General features: G+C 48.1%; 2 protein-coding genes across 2 annotated transcripts; one reads left to right on the top strand and one right to left on the bottom strand.

Annotated features, from left to right (window-relative positions):
- Nucleotides 1-2,347: 2,347 nt before the first annotated feature.
- Nucleotides 2,348-3,670, top strand: LOC123145044 (acetylglutamate kinase). The gene has a single exon (XM_044564350.1). It carries the CDS (start codon nt 2,469-2,471, stop codon nt 3,489-3,491), a length of 1,023 nt encoding a protein of 340 aa, XP_044420285.1. The 5' UTR covers nt 2,348-2,468; the 3' UTR covers nt 3,492-3,670.
- Nucleotides 3,671-3,761: 91 nt separating this feature from the next.
- Nucleotides 3,762-6,395, bottom strand: LOC123145043 (uncharacterized). The gene is made up of 5 exons (XM_044564348.1): nt 5,847-6,395; nt 4,873-5,092; nt 4,669-4,762; nt 4,195-4,429; nt 3,762-3,960 (listed from the first exon to the last, which is right to left on the bottom strand). Exons 1-5 carry the CDS (start codon nt 6,233-6,235, stop codon nt 3,930-3,932), a joined length of 969 nt encoding a protein of 322 aa, XP_044420283.1. The 5' UTR covers nt 6,236-6,395; the 3' UTR covers nt 3,762-3,929.
- Nucleotides 6,396-18,621: the final 12,226 nt, after the last annotated feature.

The following is an 18,621-nucleotide window of genomic DNA, read 5'->3' as shown; positions in this document are numbered from 1 at the left end:
TTTCTAATGTCAAGTATCATTTCCTTAGACCATGATATTGTGCAACTCCCGGATACCGTAGGAATGCTTTGGGTGTACCAAACGTCACAACGTAACTGGGTGGCTATAAAGGTGCACTACAGGTATCTCCGAAAGTGTTTGTTGGGTTGGCACGAATCGAGACTGGGATTTGTCACTCCGTGTAAACGGAGAGGTATCTCTGGGCCCACTCGGTAGGACATCATCATAATGTGCACAATGTGACCAAGGAGTTGATCACGGGATGATGTGAGTTACAGAACGAGTAAAGAGACTTGCCGGTAACGAGATTGAACAAGGTATCGGGATACCGACGATCGAATCTCGGGCAAGTAACATACCGGTAGACAAAGGGAATTGAATAGGGATTGATTGAATCCCCGACATCGTGGTTCATCCGATGAGATCCTCTCAAAACCTGATACTCTCTGAAACCCTTCCGGTGACCCTGAAACGCTTCCGGATCCTCTCAAAACTATTTTGGATATTCATGAAATAATTCCACCAATATATTCTCATGACCCCGTCCTACTAATACTCAGCAATTGCTTAATTTTTTACTACATATTAACTATATAAACTTAATTTTTTTAATTCAAACCTCCAGTAATTGCTTGCGTTATTCAATGCAAAAGAAAATTGCTTGCTTTATTCGCATTTTTGACAATGCTACATTTTGCAATATACGCAGGACAACTTGCATTGTGATACAAAGGAAGAATAACCTACACTGCCTAGGACCAACAATAATATACTGCATGCTTGCGTTGATAACCACATTGCTCAGTTTCTATTGTGACCAAGAAATTTATAACTTTTCATCGATAGAAAGCTATATCTATTAACTCAAGTATAAAGTCATGAATGGATCCAGTTTATGTTCTTTGTTGCAGTCATGATCTCAATAGAAACCTAACATGTGTAACCTAAAGTGTGTTAAACTACATTCATTGCTCAATTGATTTCGCATTAATCATTTCTTAAACATCTTTCAGTTAGATATTCTTTCCCCCGCAAGACAACTATATAAGACCAGCCCATAACATCGTACTCGCTACAACTTGCATCTTTGAAATCTGGAAAATTTGACTATTGGCACAAACATGGACACCCAATACGAAGGCAAGAAGTATGGCTACTACATACAATGTTGTTATCTACCTCCATGTGCGTGCCGCAAATAACAACATACACATCAATCTGTCCCCATAATGCAATGTGGTGGACCAAATAATGTTCTGCCAAGCGGGGTGAAAGGCTATTTCGAGAATAATGTTCTGCCCCACTCGTCAACTTATTCATCAAGGGAGACTCAGAAGAAGTACATGGAGGCTACTTCAAAGATGAATACTACAAAACCACCAATGTCTTTTACTTCGAGAGAAACTATTGCACGTGAAGACAACAACAAAAAACAATCTAAGGATCGTCCTTTCAGGCCCAACAAATACCTCTTCAAGTACATTAAGAAAGAAACCACACATGTCCAGATAGTTCTCAACGAAGAAGACCCCGTCGTGACATCTACAAATAAATTTAAGTATATATTATGCTCTTTTTATATTCAATAAATAATTATGATTATACATATGTATTCTCTAGTTTCAACTATCATATTGTTGATCCAAACATTCATCTTCAATAGAACAAAATGCCATCCAAATGTATTGTAACCAATTCTCGCCGCAACGCACGGGGTATTATCTACTTCAAAGAATTCATCGATTCATCCGATTCAGACATTGATGGTGACAAAGATGCTGAGATGATGGTGGTGAGGAGCATCCCTGAAGACATGGAGACGAAAGTGGAGCATGTTCTCAATTTCAGTGGTTCAATCAAGTGAGCGGAAAAAGGAACATACACCCTCAAGATCGTGATTTTCTTTTACGTTTCAATTATGCACTCAGAATCTACTATATCACTAAGCTCCCTAGAGGGTGAAGACCTATCATTCAATTGAGGATGTTGGTTTTTCACTGGGTTCCCAATTTGACATGGTCAACGATTTTTAATAAGCTCTCTTGTTCAAGTGAGGTGTTCAACAGTCTTAAATATGGTTCATGATTTTAATTGGTCAATGATTTCTCAAATCAACCATCAGCAACAATAGAAATATATCAGTATCAATTTGCTCGATCTTTTTTTAAGATTTCTAGTCAAAGGACTGCTGAAAACATGAAAAGGAACAAAAAACATGAACGCCTTTCTGCAAGTCTTTGACCAAAGAAATAACCACGTGCTCGCGTCAACGGCAGCCGGTTCGCACTTCGCAGAAGCGCACCCCCTCCGCAGTCACCACCAACTCCACTCCGCCCGCCTCTTCCATCTACAAGTACCGTCTCTTCCGCTGCGCCGCACCCCGTACGCCCAGCGCCGACCACCAACCCCTTCCGTCTAGGCAAGCAACCCGGCGGCGCGAACACCAAGTCCCCCCGGCGGCCGCAGCAATGCTCCTAACCAAGCCCCACCCCGCCCTCACCCTCCCCTCCGCATCCCTCCCAAATCCTAACCTAAAGGCCGCCCGCGTCAGGCCCCTCGCCTCCTCCGCGCCCCATGGACGCCGCGGGCTCCGCGTCTCGGCCTCCTCCTCCTCCCTGGCGCCAGCGCAGGCCGCGTCCGCGGCGCTGAACCGCGTGGACGTCCTGTCGGAGGCGCTCCCCTTCATCCAGCGGTTCAAGGGCAAGACGGTGGTGGTCAAGTACGGCGGCGCGGCCATGAAGTCGCCGGAGCTGCAGGCGTCGGTGATCCGCGACCTGGTCCTCCTCTCCTGCGTCGGCCTGCGCCCCGTGCTCGTGCACGGCGGCGGCCCGGAGATCAACTCCTGGCTGCAGCGCGTCGGCGTCGAGCCGCAGTTCCGCAACGGCCTCCGCGTCACCGACGCGCTCACCATGGAGGTCGTCGAGATGGTGCTGGTCGGCAAGGTCAACAAGCAGCTCGTCTCCCTCATCAGCCTCGCCGGCGCCACCGCCGTTGGCCTCTGCGGCAAGGACGCGCGCCTCCTCACCGCGCGCCCCTCCCCCGACGCCGCAGCCCTCGGGTTCGTCGGCGAGGTCACGCGCGTCGACCCCTCTGTGCTCCACCCGATCATCGCCTCCGGCCACATCCCGGTCATCGCCACCGTGGCTGCCGACGAGACCGGGCAAGCCTATAACATCAACGCCGACACTGCGGCGGGGGAGATCGCGGCTGCCATTGGCGCCGAGAAGCTGTTGCTGATCACTGACGTGTCCGGCATACTCGCGGACCGGGATGACCCCGGGAGCCTGGTGAAGGAGATTGACATCGCCGGCGTACGGCGGATGGTGGCCGAGGGCAAGGTGGGTGGGGGCATGATACCCAAGGTGGGGTGCTGCGTGCGCGCGCTGGCGCAGGGCGTGCACACGGCCAGCATCATTGACGGCCGCGTCCCGCACTCTCTCCTGCTCGAAATCCTCACCGACGAGGGCACCGGCACCATGATCACCGGCTGAAACTTGTTTGTTTGTTGTTGTTTTTTTCTTTTCTTTTTTGGTTCACATTCTTTGGGTTGGATGGTTTTGCATCCCTCATTTGTGTTAAATGTGTTTTCGATTCGAATCCTGAACAAGGAGTGGTGAAAGATTGCAGCTTTAAGCAGAATATATACATTTCGTGGCAAGATTTTCCAATTCTTTTCAGCATTCTATCTATTGTCTGAAACTACTCGCTGGCGCTGCTCAAGCTCTACACGCAGGGCCACCGGGTTGGAAAGCATCACACGATGAAGAATCCTCATTGACTTTACAGTTACAGAAACGAAAAACAGAGTCAAAACAAACAATACCTTTACAACAGTTTCATGAGCAAATGATTACAGCCCAGTAATAATCAATGTACAAGTTTCGTGTGCCTGTGATGTCCTACAAAACGTGTTCGTAGAAATCTTGCAATCACCACACTTCGAAATCCCACGGCTCATAACTGTATCCAAAAGCACCAGGAAATAAAATAAGATAAGCACACTGCATGCAAGCTTAAACATTTAACTACGATCAACCATGGTTACCACACCGGCAATGTAAATTCGGCGGCCTTTCAAACCAAGTCCGTGATCAATCTTGACTAAACTACGCTCACTAGATGATGTGCCCCTGCACCATAACTAAGAGGGCATGAAAACACTGAAATTTAAAGTCGACGGGTTGTTGTGCTCACTTGGTACGAGCAACGGCCACCACGATGAAGACGAACACCGAGAGCATGAAGGACACCTTCACTGCATCGCTGTACAGATCGGGCTTGTCTTCGTCGCTTTGAGGGTGGAAGAGCATGCTGACAATCTTCGCTATATTATCGAAGAATTCCGTTATTTTTGCCTGGGTGTTGGCCAGGATCCACTTAAGCACTACAGCAGGGCCGCAAGAGTTTCCCTTTCTATTAACTTCTTTGCCTGAAAGATGTGGTAGAATGCAGTAAGACAAGGCATGTATGTATACCCAGACGAAAATAATAATACAACTGTCAATTAATAATTTGGCAAGAGTACACAAATCTGATCAAAATAGTCATTAGATGGCATCTGCCTGACTAGGGGGGAAAATGACACTCTTCTAGGAAACAAACATATATATGTGACGCTGTGGTTTATGCCAAACATAGCTGATCATAAACGTTTTAGTGTAAACATACCATCCTGGAAAGATCTCCTGAATTCTTGCACTGCCTCGTTATTCATTACAGCATCCCATACAGTCCTATCACATGACAAGGACATAACCATTTTCTGCAAGGTAGAGAAGAACTATTAAGAAATTTGACCGTGCACAATAACACAAGTGTTACAATCAAACATGCAGCTTCGGAGCACATGAAGATAGGTTATGAATAATTCACCTGAACATTAGGGTCTCTTTGCAATAGACGGAAGGCATCCAAAACATTCCTATGCTCCCTGGTCAGAAGAGCAGTAGAGTTGAGAACATATGCAGCAGGTTCGACCCAATCGTCTGATCCTGATGAATTGGTTGATGAGGAATGCTCTGAGTTGGACAGCAGTGCTAGTTGTTTCTCAGTTTCATCTGAATTCACATCATAATAAGAACCCTCAAACACCCTGAAAAACAAAACAGTAAATCGATTAAATGAAGAGTAAGAGCAGAAACTGCATCTAAATGATCCTCTTTTAGTACTCTCTCCGTAAAGAAATATAAGAGTGATCAAATCACTCTTATATTTCTTTAAGGAGGGACCATTAGATAAAGGTCTATAACAGCTCTGTTGAAATGACTATGTCACATAAGCTATCAGAAAACAACAAAACAACGGAAGCAACTATCAAAAGTAGAGAGTTTGATCATTTCCTATTTAAAAGTACAAGCACCATCTAACCCTGATTGAAAGTTGCTGCGCTCAATACTTGCGGATCCTAACACCCTATAACGTCCCAGACAGCACATAGCCACAGCCACTAATTACCATTGTAACGAAATCATGGATTCGTGATTATCTCATTTTGGTGGGGTTTCAATCGATGGCTGAAAGTCCTAGCGTCTATCTGCGTAAACCAATGAAGTACACGATACTGCCCCTGAGCCCCATCCAATCATGTTAAAGGAACCGATCAGTACCATAAACAGCACGCAGACAAAATAACACGTTGTGGGAGACGTTTTTGTCGTTGTGCCCGAGAGGAACTAAGTTTCTCAGATCATACTGAAGTCCGAAGTCTGGAACTGAATTGAAACCATACGAGCGAGGTTAACTCTGCAGGCCAATCACCAGCACACGGGAAGGGAGCACCGAAAAGCACATACAAATCCTCCAATCCAATCTAAGCAAGCGAACGAGCGGGAGCAAAGGAATCTTACTCCTGGATGCTAGAGAAGGCGGCGCGGACTTCGTCCCCGGTGGGCGGGGACCAGAACACGACCCTGTAGTCGCTGTCCACCTCCGCGTCGCCGGCGCCCGGAGCCGCCCCGTCGGCCGCGGCGACGACGACCTCCTCCCAGTCGTCCTCCCCGTCGCGGCGCAGCGTGCGGGACTCCCAGCACGCGGCGGCCGCGACGGCGGAGGGCGGGGGCGGGGACGTGGCCCGCAGGAGCATGCCGCCGCCGCCGCCGCCTCGGCTGCGCGGGCGGCCCCCGGACGAGGCGGCGCCGGGGGACGTGGCGGACGTGGAGGCGCCGCCGAACCCGGACGAGGAGCGCACGGCGCGGGTGGCGACGCGCAGGAGGTGCCGGCCGGGCGGGTTCCTCATCGGCGGTGACGACGGTGAGGGCTCGCCCTCGCCTGCGCTATCCAATCCAATCTTCTTCTGCCGCTGCTGATGCGTTCTGACTGCTTCGTCGCCGTGCGCGCGTGTGTGGGGATAAGAAATAACGAGAACGGAGTATTGACAGGGAAGTTGGTTGCGGAACCCGTTGCGGTGTGGTTTCATATCTAGGAGGAGGGATGGAGAGGTGGAGTATTGCTTGGGGTCACCCAACTTGCACCACCTCGTTTGGTTCCGTGCGGTGTTGAGCGTGCTCATTGGTTGCTTTGTTTTTCAGTTTTTGTGGTTCAATTGAATTTGCTTTAGCTTAGCAACATCACGTGAAGCCATGTCAAACTGCTTGTGTAGAAAATTAAATAGTGCCCCCTCTGTATCAAAAATATAACACTCTTTTGACAATGTCATAGTATCAAAAACCGTCTTGTATTTTGATACAGACGGAGTATAGCCGATCTTTAGGATCTTATACATTTCCCTCCAAAAAAGAAAGAAACATATGAGCCATTCTTTTGAAACTTGGCGGAATTAATACACATAATTTAGGAAAAGGATTTAAAGCATACATGTTGGTAAAATGAAGAAACAAGTCCTTGTGAAATCCAGTGTCAATATTTGGGCGTTGTGCAAAAATCACAAAATATGCTTATGTGCAATAGGTTACACTATAATGTATCCAACATTTTTGGAGATTTTATATGTTTAATGCACTCTTTTTCTGCAGTGAATATGTTATGAACGTTCTGTAAATGGTAAAAATGCACGACTACATTGCCATGCCCACTTGAATTTACGAAAATTCTGTTCGACGAGGTTTTGATTGGATGCTAAGTTTTCTATGTAACATTCTGGTACAAAGGAATCCTTAGGAAAAAATTTCATGATACAATGTACAAATAAAATTGACCAACATGGCCAAAAAAATAAATAATATACAATTCATGGCGGGTCAACTAATCTGAAGTTGGATGGTTAGAAGGATAGTGATATCCCTAGCTCACCAGGGTTCTCTAGACTTGGCAGTAGTGTTTTCATTTTTCTGAACTTATTTTAGGCCTTCCGGCGATGTGTGTTCGGTGAGAGGAGACGTTCTCGTTGACTATGAAGGCGTTTGTGACGACTTCGTCAATCTCAAGATGATGTGCCGGCCCGGTCTCTCGGAGGTGCTCATAGGTGGTAGAGGGGGCAAATTTGACAATTTTGACGTCGGGACGAAATCATTTCACAGAATGAACTGGGTGCGAAACTATTTCACTCCCCTGACCTTTTTGTGTAGTGCCCGCCACGCCGGCGCCACACCGTACTGTGCAGCGCCTAGCTCGGCGGCGTTGCACACCTGTCCACCGTGGCAGCCCCTGGACCCGCACCCAGCAGTGCAGCGCCTCCGAGCTAGGCGCCACACATGGAATGTGCAGCGCCTCCGAGCTAGGCGCCACACATGAAATGTGCAGCGCCTAGACGCTGGGCGCCACACATGTAATGTGCAGCGCCTAGCGGCTAGGCGCTGCACTGTGACTTATCCAGCCACTTTGCTGCCCCCCCCCACCCCCCACACCACACACTCTCCCACTCTCTCCCCGAGCTTTGGCCCCTCTCCCACTCTCTCCCCCTCTCAAATCCTCTCCCAAATCTTGCAAATTTGAAGAATTTGTCCGTGGATTTCGAAGTCAAACCCTCCCTCAAGGTAATATTCTCCGATCCCCTTGTTTTGATCCAAGTAAAGTTCTCCCATTGCTCATTTGTTGCTAGTTTGGGGAAACCCTAGTTTTGTTTGGATCTAGAGATTTGCATGGAGATGTGAGATGTTTGTTTGCCAATTTCTATGATTAGGCTTTGTTAGTATGCTAGGGTTATTCTTATGGGTGCTCTTATGTTGGTGCTAGAGTTAGGTTTAGGGCTAGGGTTATGGTTATGGTTAGGGTTAGGGTTAAGGTTAGGGTTAGGGTTGTTGTTTGATATATATATTAGGGTTTGTATTCCGTGTTTATCCTTGGATTAGTCTCATGGAAGCAATGTTACCTTGTGTTCTTTGAATGCTTATAGGGATGGGAAGAACATGTGTGTTTGTTCATCATGGGGACAAAGACACCTTTTTGAAAGGAAATATAGAACCGGACCCGGATGAGCTTGACATGGTGTTTGATAGTAGTCCTAGCTATGCGGAGCTCTTGCAACAAGTTAGGAAAGATTTGAATTGGATGGACCCTAGTGATATCATTGAGTTGGAGGGAAGGCATAATGTTGGTTTTGGAATGCACATCCGTTGGAAGACAATGCGTGTCAACTCGGAGCAACGTTGGGTTGCATACAAGGAGACGGTGGCCGAATCACTAGACAAGGCTCTTGAGTTATTTGCAACAAAGAAGGTTGATTCAAGTTTGCATTTGGACTTGAACCGGAACCCCTCCCCTTTGGTTGCTAGTAGCCCCCCACCCTTGAAGCGAGATGAAATTGTTGAACCTCTTTTGACCCAAGAAGTGAGGCCAACATTGAGCCCGTTTACAAACAACCAAGATGAAGCTTTGCAAGAGGACAATGATAAGTATGCGGACGATGACAATGAAGTTGATCTCCATGACAACAATGTGGGTGATCTCGACAAATATCATTTGCAAGAGACAATGGACCATTCCATCCCTTTTTCCCGTGCATATGCATCGGACTCGGATGACGATGGTCCCGATGAACAAGTTGATGCGGAGGGCTTCACGGTGAAGGAGGCCGAAGCTTTCGAGAAGGTATTTGGTCGGGATCATCGGACTACATTGTTCAAGGATGTTAGTCTCGCGGATGAAGCCGTGGTAGATGGTGGCCAATGTGTACCTCTTGGGGTTAGGCCAAGCTCTCACCGTGATTTGGTAGACGACAAGAACCGGATTGCTAAAGGTTCTAAGTTCGACACCTTGTTGGAGTTGAAGATGTGGCTCGACAACTACTCGGTTACGCATTATCGTCCACACAAGGTGGTGAACTCGGACGTCAATGTGCGCTACACGGTTGCATGTGCATGTGAAGATGAAATATGTCCGTGGATTGTGCGTGCAAGACCATGGAAAGGAGGTCCAACTTGGCATGTAGTGAGTTGTGTGCCAACTCATTTGTGCCAAGGCAAAAGGGTGGATGGCAAGATTGTGTCCCAAGACCACAAACAACTCACGTCCGAGTTCATCGCTTACAGGCTCTCCAACTCAATATCCACACTTCCAACAATGAGCGTCCAACATGTCATTGATCTTGTGAAAGCCATCTTTCATTACAAGGTGAAATACGGCAAGGCATGGAAGGCGAAGCAAGCCGCATTTAAGATGTTGTATGGTACATGGGAGGAAGCATACAACCGAATCCCTAGGTTGTTGTTAGCCATGGCCGCGACAAACCCGGGCATGGTTCATGTGGTCGAGCCTCATGGGCACCAAACAACGGTTCATGAAGGAAGGAAAGTCAGAGTATTTGGCCGTGCTTTTTGGGCGTTCGAGCAATGTGTGAGGGCTTTCGAACATTGTAGGCAGGTCATCGCAATTGATGGCACGTTCTTGACCGGACAATACAAGGGCACCTTGTTGGTTGCGATAGCAAGTGATGCCAGTAACCGGGTGTTGTCATTGGCATTTGCTTTGGTTGAGGTGGAAAACAATGACAACTGGGAGTGGTTTCTGCATCTTTTGGGGACGAAGGTGTTACTCGCTCAAAGGGAAATTTGTGTCATATCGGTCGTGGTGATGGACAAGGGCAAGTTCGTTATAGAGGAATGTTTGATACCTAGATGGACCGTTTTCGTATGTTCCTCACTAACTATAATGTATCATATGTTCTTGTTTTTCCATATGTTCTTGTTTTTCATATGTGCTTCCATTTGTTCTTATTGTCCTTACTAACCATTATGTTTCACTCATTGTAGGTATGGCGGCTTCCCAACCCAACAAACCAGCGATGAAGGAGGATGGCGAAGATGAGATGGCGGGATGGTGGGAGAAGGCTGCGAAGAAGCTTAGAGAGGAGGATGCAGCCAAGCTAAAGAAGAAGAAGGAAGAGGAGCTTGAGAAGGAGAGGAAGGAAAAACAGAGAGCGTCAAATGCGATGCGCGCTAGGGAGCAAGCGTTGGTGAGGAAATGTGAGGAGGCACAGAAGAAGCGTCAAAAGGATTTTGAAGAAAGAACCATGAAGTTTTGGGCAATTGCAGCTGAAAAAGAAGAGAGGGACAATCAGATATTCATGGAGAGGGTGGTTAAGGAGGCTCACCTCATAAGAAAAGGGAGGAGGAAGAGGAAGAAGAGAGGAAGAAGAAGAAGGGAAAGGGGCCTTGCTCTACGCAATAGAGCTATGTCATCCTCTTCGATTTGGTTGTGAACTACTATGTCTCCTCCTCGATTTGGTTGTGAACTACTATGTGCCGTGAACTACTATGTCTCCTCCTCGATTTGGTTGTAAGAACTACTATGTGTCGTGAACTACTATGTCTCCTCCTCGATTTGGTTGTAAGAACTACTATGTGTCGTGAACTACTATGTCTCCTCCTCGATTTGGTTGTAAGAACTACTATGTGTCGTGAAGTACTATGTGTTATGAACTACCATGTGTCGTGAAGTACTTCGTGCATATGTTCTCTGTCGCAAGAGCACATTGATAATGTATCAATGAAGTGAAAAGGAAACAACTTCATACCTGTCGATACAAGTAAGCCAGTGTCGCCGAACCCCAACTCCATTTGCTATCGAAGACGGTCAACGCCTTCAGCCACATCCATGGAGCATTCTTACCTGTGCCATCAGCAAACATAGTCCTGGATATCACGTACCGCATGTAGACACGAGCATATGTCTTCACCATGTCCTCATTAGCATCCTCAGGGCAAGTACTGAAGTTCGATGATATCCACGTGAAAGTAGCGCCGGCTGCGACTCTTTCCTTCTTCTTATCTTCTACTTCTGGTTCCCGAGGCTCTAGAGGAACCATACCGATAAGGGCATGCATCTGCGCGCGCCACCATCAGAATCGGTGTTCATACATAAAGGATTCCCATCGATAGGAAGACCGGTGATCATAGCAATATCCTGGAGCGTCACGGTCATCTCCCCGGTCCGAAGATGGAAAGTGTGTGTCCCCGGCCTCCAATGATCAATAAGTGCGGTGAGTGCTGCAGCATTGTTGGGTGGCGTCGACCGGCGGACCAACTGAATGAAAGGGAGAAGTCCTGCCTCCCTTACATATGGTGTGTACCACTCATCATAGCGCATCCATCCAAGGGTGACCCCGTGAGACCGAAGCTTCAGAGGTGCAAGCTCCTACAAACAAACAAATCATAACATTACATATGGGGCATTTGTGTTTGAAAAAAATACGAAATTCATAACACCGGCCACTTTCAGTATTACCCGCTGCTCCACCGACATAGCGTACGACCGGTGTTGTTTGTCCCAATGATCATCGAGAAGCCAAACCATCCTAACAATTTCAACAAAGCATTCTTGTCAACACGATTATCTTTTCAATTCAAAAAAAATAAAGTAGGCCTACTACATGCAAGATTCAAAGCATATGTATCCAAAGCATTCTTCTCAATATGAGTATAATTTCAGTACAAATAACTTTTCCATAGAAATAACATGTCAATCTATGTATCCAACCATATCTTTTCAATAAAATAAAATAAACTAGGGTTCCACAAATCAAACAAACAAGGGTTGTAATACATGCAAAATTCTAATACATGCAAGATTCAAATCTAATCAAATCAAACAAGGATTCCCCAAATCTTCAAAATACCATATTTTGTATGGATAGAAAGAAGGGGATCGGAGGAGAGTACCTTCTAGGATGGATTGGTGAAGAAATGCACGGACCAAATCGTCGGATCTGAAGGATTTGAGAGAGGGGATTGAAAGGGGGAGAGGAGGAAGCCGCCGGCGCGCCTGTTCTGTAACTCCTCCTGGAACGAATGGGTGGGGTGGGGGGAGGGGCAGCGGGCGGCTGCCATCTAAGTCACAGTGCAGCGCCTAAGGGCTAGGCGCTGCACATTACATGTGTGGCGCCTACCTCGTAGGCGCTGCACTGCTGGGTCCAGGGCCCAGGGCTGCCACTGTGGACTGGAGTGCAACGCTCCCGAGCTAGGCGCTGCATCGTATGGTGTGGCGCCGGCGTAGCGGGCGCTGCACAAAAAGGTCAGGGGAGTGAAATAGTTTCACGGGCAGTTCATTCTGTGAATTGATTTTGTCCCGAGGTCAAAATTGTCAAATTTGCCGGTAGAGAGTCCGTGTGTCCGTTTATAGGGGTGAGTGTATGTGCGTATTTATGATCGTGTGCACTAGTACTGTGTTAAAAACAAAAGACTTGTTATGGGGCCATGAACTAAAAACCGACGTGGACGAACTACGTTCCATCCCCTCCTTTGTCAGACGTTGCTTTGTCCTCGCGGGCTGCGATTTATCCACGTCACCGCTTTCCCCATCACGCAAGACGGTATGCATGTACCGAATTTGCCTGACATGGAGCCCGAGAAGTAGACCGTCCGACCCCACATGGTCACACGCCATCGCCATTGCTTTCAGAATCCAGACACGCTACTCCAGCCAGCTGCCCGCGCCGGCGACCAAAAGACGGCGGTGCCGGCCGCGACGAAAGTTTCAAAATGGCGCGTGCGTAATTGTAAGATTTAAACCGCGAGCGCGTGCGCCTGACGGGTGTCTTCACGCCATCACGCACCGCGCCCGGCCGCCGAGGTTAGCCGTGAGCGAGCTGGGCATACGTGGAAGAACCGGCAATCCGAAAAAGCCCGGGATGTACGGGGAGAAGCAACGTGACGGCGGCGGCGGCAGCACGTGGCTGCCGACGGGGAGAACGGGCTGACGAGTCGTCGGAGGTACGAGGTCGTACGTCGCGTGAAGCCTTGATCGGTCCCGATCGCATGCGTGCTGAGGAAACACGGCCGCGTGAGAGTCCGAGATGAATGCGCAAAGATGCATGGGACGATAAGGATGACGTGACGACTATGTGTTGTTGGGTTAGAACTTGGTAGAAGACAAGTTCGTGAGAATTCAAGGCTAACGAAATGTGTCAAAGTATGGTACTCCCTCGGTCCCGTAATAACACTCTTATATTATGGGACAGAGGGAGTAATAATTAGCGGTTTAATCAAACAAGTCATTGCGTAAGAACGCAAGCTGGCTAGACCAGCTGAAATACCAATCCGGCATCCCCAAAGTTATTATGAAACCGATAAAGACTTCGGTGGCGAAAACACGTGTCTTTCGTAATTTAGCTGAGTCAAATACATCCACTTGCAAAAAAGAAAACCTGTTGAGAGCACTGCATTGCCACATGATCAAAACGTGAATCAATCATATCCTGCCGAATTTTATTTTATTTTTGCGAGAAAACATCTTCAGGGATCCAGCCAGGTAGTCACCGACTAACTAAAAGCTTTACTTTATTTTTGAGACAATCCCACAAAGCTTTATTAAATCATCACAATGTTTTCATGGACGAAAGTTAGGGATCCTAGTTCATGTAAGCAAACATGCCGGCCAGCCCTTAAAGATAAAGCATGTCTCGCTAAGTTGTGAGACTAGACATTCGAGCTCCTAAATTCATGTATGAAATTACACCTAGCAAAAACTCTAGAACGATCATTGATTTCTTGGATAATTGCACCATAACTTGCTGCACTTCCTTGCTTGATATCGTCTGCACCATAACTTGCTTGATATCGTCTATGATCACCTTGCAATCAGAAGCAAAATGGATCTGATGAACATATAGGTCGCCAACCAGTGCCAAAGCTTCCCTCATTGCTAGAGCTTCCAAAGTTGTTGGATCCCCATCCCCATAAAAACTATAGCAGATGCGCCCAGAAAACCTCCAAGGTGGTCTCTACATACAGCTCCAACAGCTCCAATCGATTCATTCCTCGTTAGCGCCGCATCAACATTAATTTTGCATAAGCTATCTGAAAGGATCAATATAGTTGACTAGAGGGGGGTGAATAAGCAACTAACAATTTTTAGTTTTTCTTTACCAATTTAAATTTTGCATAAAAGTAGGTTGTCTAGATATGCAACTAGGTGAGCAACCTATATGATGCAACAACAACAAGCACACAAGCAAGCAAGGGGTACAACACAATATAAGCTTGCACAAGTAAAGGTAAGAGATAACCCAAAGTGGAGCCGGTGGAGACGAGGATGTGTGACCGAAGTTCCTTCCCTTTGAGAGGAAGTACGTCTCCGTTGGAGCAGTGTGGAGGCACAATGCTCCCCAAGAAGCCACTAGGCTCACCGTATTCTCCTCACGCCCTCACACAATGCGAGATGTCGTGATTCCACTATTGGTGCCTGTCGGTGTCAAAACCGGCGGATCTCGGGTAGGGGGTCCCGAACTGTGCGTCTAGGGTCGATGGTAACAGGAGACGCGGGACACGATGTTTACCCAGGTTCGGGCCCTCTCGATGGAGGTAATACCCTACTTCCTACTTGATTGATCTTGATGAATATGAGAATTACAAGAGTTGATCTACCACGAGATCGTAATGGCTAAACCCTAGATGTCTAGCCTGTATGATTGTGATTGTCTCTACGGACTAACCCCTCTGGTTTATATAGACACCGGAGGGGCCTAGGATTGTACAGAGTTGGTTTACAAAGAAAGGAATCTTCATATCCGAACGCCAAGCTTGCCTTCCACGCAAAGGAGAGTCCCATCCGGACACGGAAGTGTCGTCTTCTGTCTTGTATCTTCACGGCCCATCAGTCCGGCCCACGTCACATAGACCGGACGCCCGAGGACCCCTTAATCCAGGACTCCCTCAGTAGCCCCTGAACCAGACTTCAATGACGATGTGTCCGGCGCGCTGATTGTCTTCGGCATTGCAAGGCGGGTTCTTCCTCCGAATACTTCAAAGCGTTTTTTATCCGAAGAGTTATATTCAGCTTTCCCTTTAATGTCGTACCTGTTGGCTTCTGCGCCTCCATTGCTTCGGTTTCCACGTGTCGAGCGAACACGAAAGGTCGGAGTATTATTGCACATAACACCCCGGCCGTGTAAGAAAGGCGTATATTTAAGTGGATTGGATCTCAGATGCCATCTCACACCAGGCGGAATATCCTTAGAGCTTGCTAGGAGAAACCATTCCAGCATGGCTAGCGCTCCCAGTTCTTCCTCCCGCCCCCACGGCTCCGAAAAAGGCGATTGGGAGAAATGTTCAGTATCCCATGACCAGCTGAGTAAGCTTCAAACGCATGGATTCCTTCCCCCCGCGGATCTAGTCCCCGTCCGAGCAGGATTAACCTCTTTTACAGGCGAAGCCCTGGCGGAAAATTTCCCTAATCCGACCAGGGGGAGCGAGTGTGCTTCATATCCTTCTTAATAAGAGGCGTTGGGTTTCCAATTCACCCTTTCCTCCAAGGCCTTCTGGAGTACTACGGCCTCCAACTGCACAACTTCACTCCGGCCTCCATCCTGCATATTGCGGGTTTCGTCGCTCTTTGCGAGCTATTCCTGGGCTGCGAGGCCCACTTCGATCTATGGAGGAAAATTTTTCTGCCTCGTCCCTCGTACCCAAAAGGGATCCGTATTCGAGGTGGGTGGTGCCGAGATATGGCGCATAGCAGGGAACGGATACCTATCCGGCACGCCGAAGAAGGCATCCGAAGAGTGGCCCTCGGAGTGGTTTTATATTGAAGATGTCGCTCTCCCCGACCGAGTCTGAATGGGCCTTCCCGAGTTTTCCAGCGCTCCGTTGAGGAAACGCCACAGCTGGCGTCCTTGGAGCCTCGAGGAGGAGGACAGTGCAGAAGTCCGACAATTAATGGGCAAGATAAGGACACTCGCCCAGTCCGGATTATCAATAATCGAGGTAATGGCAACTTCCATAGTGCGGGGTGTTCAGCTGCTCCAATTCAAAGGGCTCCCTATGTGGCACTATAATGGGGAAGATGACGCCTCACGCTGCGGACGGAAAGGTCCGGACACCCCTGCCGCCCTGGCCACAATATTGGCCAATCTGTATAAAGGGGAGAAAGAGGAGTTCACTCGCCTTAAGCGCCAAGAGGGATTCTCCATGTACAATCCCCCTAGCTGGGTGAGTTTTAATTCCACCTCCTCACTCAATCCTTTCCCCGAGACATGTTTAATTGACATTTACCCGTCCATTTTTAATAGGAATGGCGGAAGGCTATCGCGGGGATTCATAGCCCCGCTCCATAGCCGGAGGACCATAACCGAGACCTTGATCCCAGATTTGAAGAGGATCCGGACATATTTGTAGAACTCCAAGAGGGAGTATTCTACCAGGCGAGCTATGATGGCACAGAAGTGGCCATCATGGCCGATTATCCTAGCATCCTTCCTGCCTCACATGTAAGTAGCCAGGAGACATCTCCTCCGAAAGAGCTTCCTCATTATGCCTCACCCACCGCACTGTCTCATGCTTCAAAGGGGAGGTGCTCGGCGCGTCATGCCGCACCAGAGGCGTCTCATAAGAGAGCGGCGCCTACGTCGGGCGGGTCTTCGAAGAGGAAGGCAAATGACAACGCGGCTGAGCCTTCATCAAAGAGGTATGACTTTTAATATGCCCCCTGGCAGTCACATCGAACTGTGACATTGTCCATTGTGTTTTATCAGGAAGAGTGTTCACCGGACTATCTCCGGGGATCCTGCCGGTCATGCCTCCATCAGTCAGGTTCTAGACCCTGCCTCTAGGGCGGGGGCTGACACGGGAGCAATGTCGGACTGTCCTCCTTCAGAGGATTCGGATAATGTATCCGTCACGAACTCTGAAGTGGAGAGCGCCATGGATCATCGGCGCCGGAGGGCCGCACTTCGCGACCCTGGCTTTGCTAAAGAGGCGTTCAACGCCTTCAGCTCGACTGATGCATACATCCGAGCTGCTCGGGATGGGCTTACCAGAGCCACTGATCATTATTTGAAAGATAAGCAAGTAAGTACGCATTTGTACCAATCCGGTAATCATGTACTAGTAGCCGCCGAGACTTGAAACAGTTGAAACAACTGATTTAAGGATCATTGTATAATTAGGTACTCACAGAGAAGAACAACATGTTGTCTCATGAGCTGGAAAAGTGTCGGACTCAGCTAGCTGTTGTTACCGCCGAACTGGAGAAGTCCAAGGAGGCACCGCCTGGTAATGTTCCCCTCCATCCAGAAAAAGTATAATCATGTACCAGTAATGTTAATACTGTTGCATTTCCAATGACAGGATCAGCAGATCAACTGAAAGAGGAACTGAAAGTTGCGCAGGCGGGTGAACAAGAGGTCAAAAGGCAACTGGCCGTAGGTGAGCGTGTGCTGACATGGGTCAGGGATGAGAAGAATAAGCTGCATGATTCCAACACCCTACTGGGTGAAGAGCTAAAAGATGTACGAGCCCAGCTAGCTGACGCCGTGAAGGAAAATAGGAGGCTACGAGGCGGCATATTCAGTATGCTTTTGAATTTGCCTCCGTGTAATTCAGCGAAAAAATGAGCTGACAGATTTAAGTCTGCAGGTATGCTGACTGGCCGTCCCGAAGAGGAAATGTCCGGATCTCAGGGCGATCTGCTGCAAGAGCTGTCCCAAGTGCACGAGCGAGCTCGGCAATCTCGGCGGCGCTTTCGATTATGGAAGATATTGGCCTGCCGAGAAGGTGCGCGAGAAGCCTGGGCCATGATAAAAACATGGTACACCAAGCTTGATCCGAATCACATGGCCCGGGTCGGACCTCGGGGGCCAGATGGACAAGAAATTCCAGTGAGTTTGGTATATGACCAAGTAAAGATAGCCGCCAAGTTCTCCCAACAGGATTGTAGGCTAGACAGCCTGTTAGACGACATAGAGGAAGAAGTTTTTGAGTCCAAGTGACTATGTACTTCAGTTGACAAATTTGTCCCTAGCCGGATTGTAAAACGATTGTCATGGCAGACCTTTTCGCTTCGACCTCCAGACCCGAAGGTGCGCAGTGTTTCCGAATACCGGAGCGGCAATATAAACCGGGGTATGCGTGAAAACCAGGCGTAGGGGTCATAGTTGCTTGAACAGACAAGTTGTATCCGGCTAGCTATGTTATATTACTTGTTAATTGTAAGAAACATCTTCCAGGGAGAATAGTTCCGTTAAGGGTTCCTTTCCCTGCGTGAACATGCGTTAGTGTGCATGCCCGAACTGTGATTGAAAAATCGCACTGTACATAACATCTGGGGGTTCATAGTGTAATGAGAGTAAAACATCTTTAGTCCGCCGACTGAATATTCCCTTAAGAACGCTAGCTTTCGGCTTCACCCAGTGTAAGGTACAAGTCCGGATGACCCGGCTGTAACAATCGCAGAGGTGCTCCCTTTATGCTCTAGCCGAACAAACGGGAACGTAGGGCATAAGCACAGGAGCCA

Source organism: Triticum aestivum, chromosome 6D, assembly GCF_018294505.1.
Source record: "Triticum aestivum cultivar Chinese Spring chromosome 6D, IWGSC CS RefSeq v2.1, whole genome shotgun sequence".
Classification (NCBI taxonomy): domain Eukaryota; kingdom Viridiplantae; phylum Streptophyta; class Magnoliopsida; order Poales; family Poaceae; genus Triticum; species Triticum aestivum.
Note: the sequence above shows the minus strand (reverse complement) of the source record. Positions and strands in the feature narration are given on the sequence as shown.

Excerpts from the sequence above, each read along its gene's own strand:
- LOC123145043 (XM_044564348.1), bottom strand. The coding sequence starts at position 6,235 with ATGAGGAACCCGCCCGGCCGGCACCTCCTGCGCGTCGCCACCCGCGCC. Across the intron at positions 4,763-4,872 it reads AAAGAGACCCTAATGTTCAG|AAAATGGTTATGTCCTTGTC; the intron begins GTGAATTATTCA and ends TCTACCTTGCAG. Across the intron at positions 4,430-4,668 it reads CAGGAGATCTTTCCAGGATG|GCAAAGAAGTTAATAGAAAG; the intron begins GTATGTTTACAC and ends CACATCTTTCAG.
- LOC123145044 (XM_044564350.1), top strand. The coding sequence starts at position 2,469 with ATGCTCCTAACCAAGCCCCACCCCGCCCTCACCCTCCCCTCCGCATCC.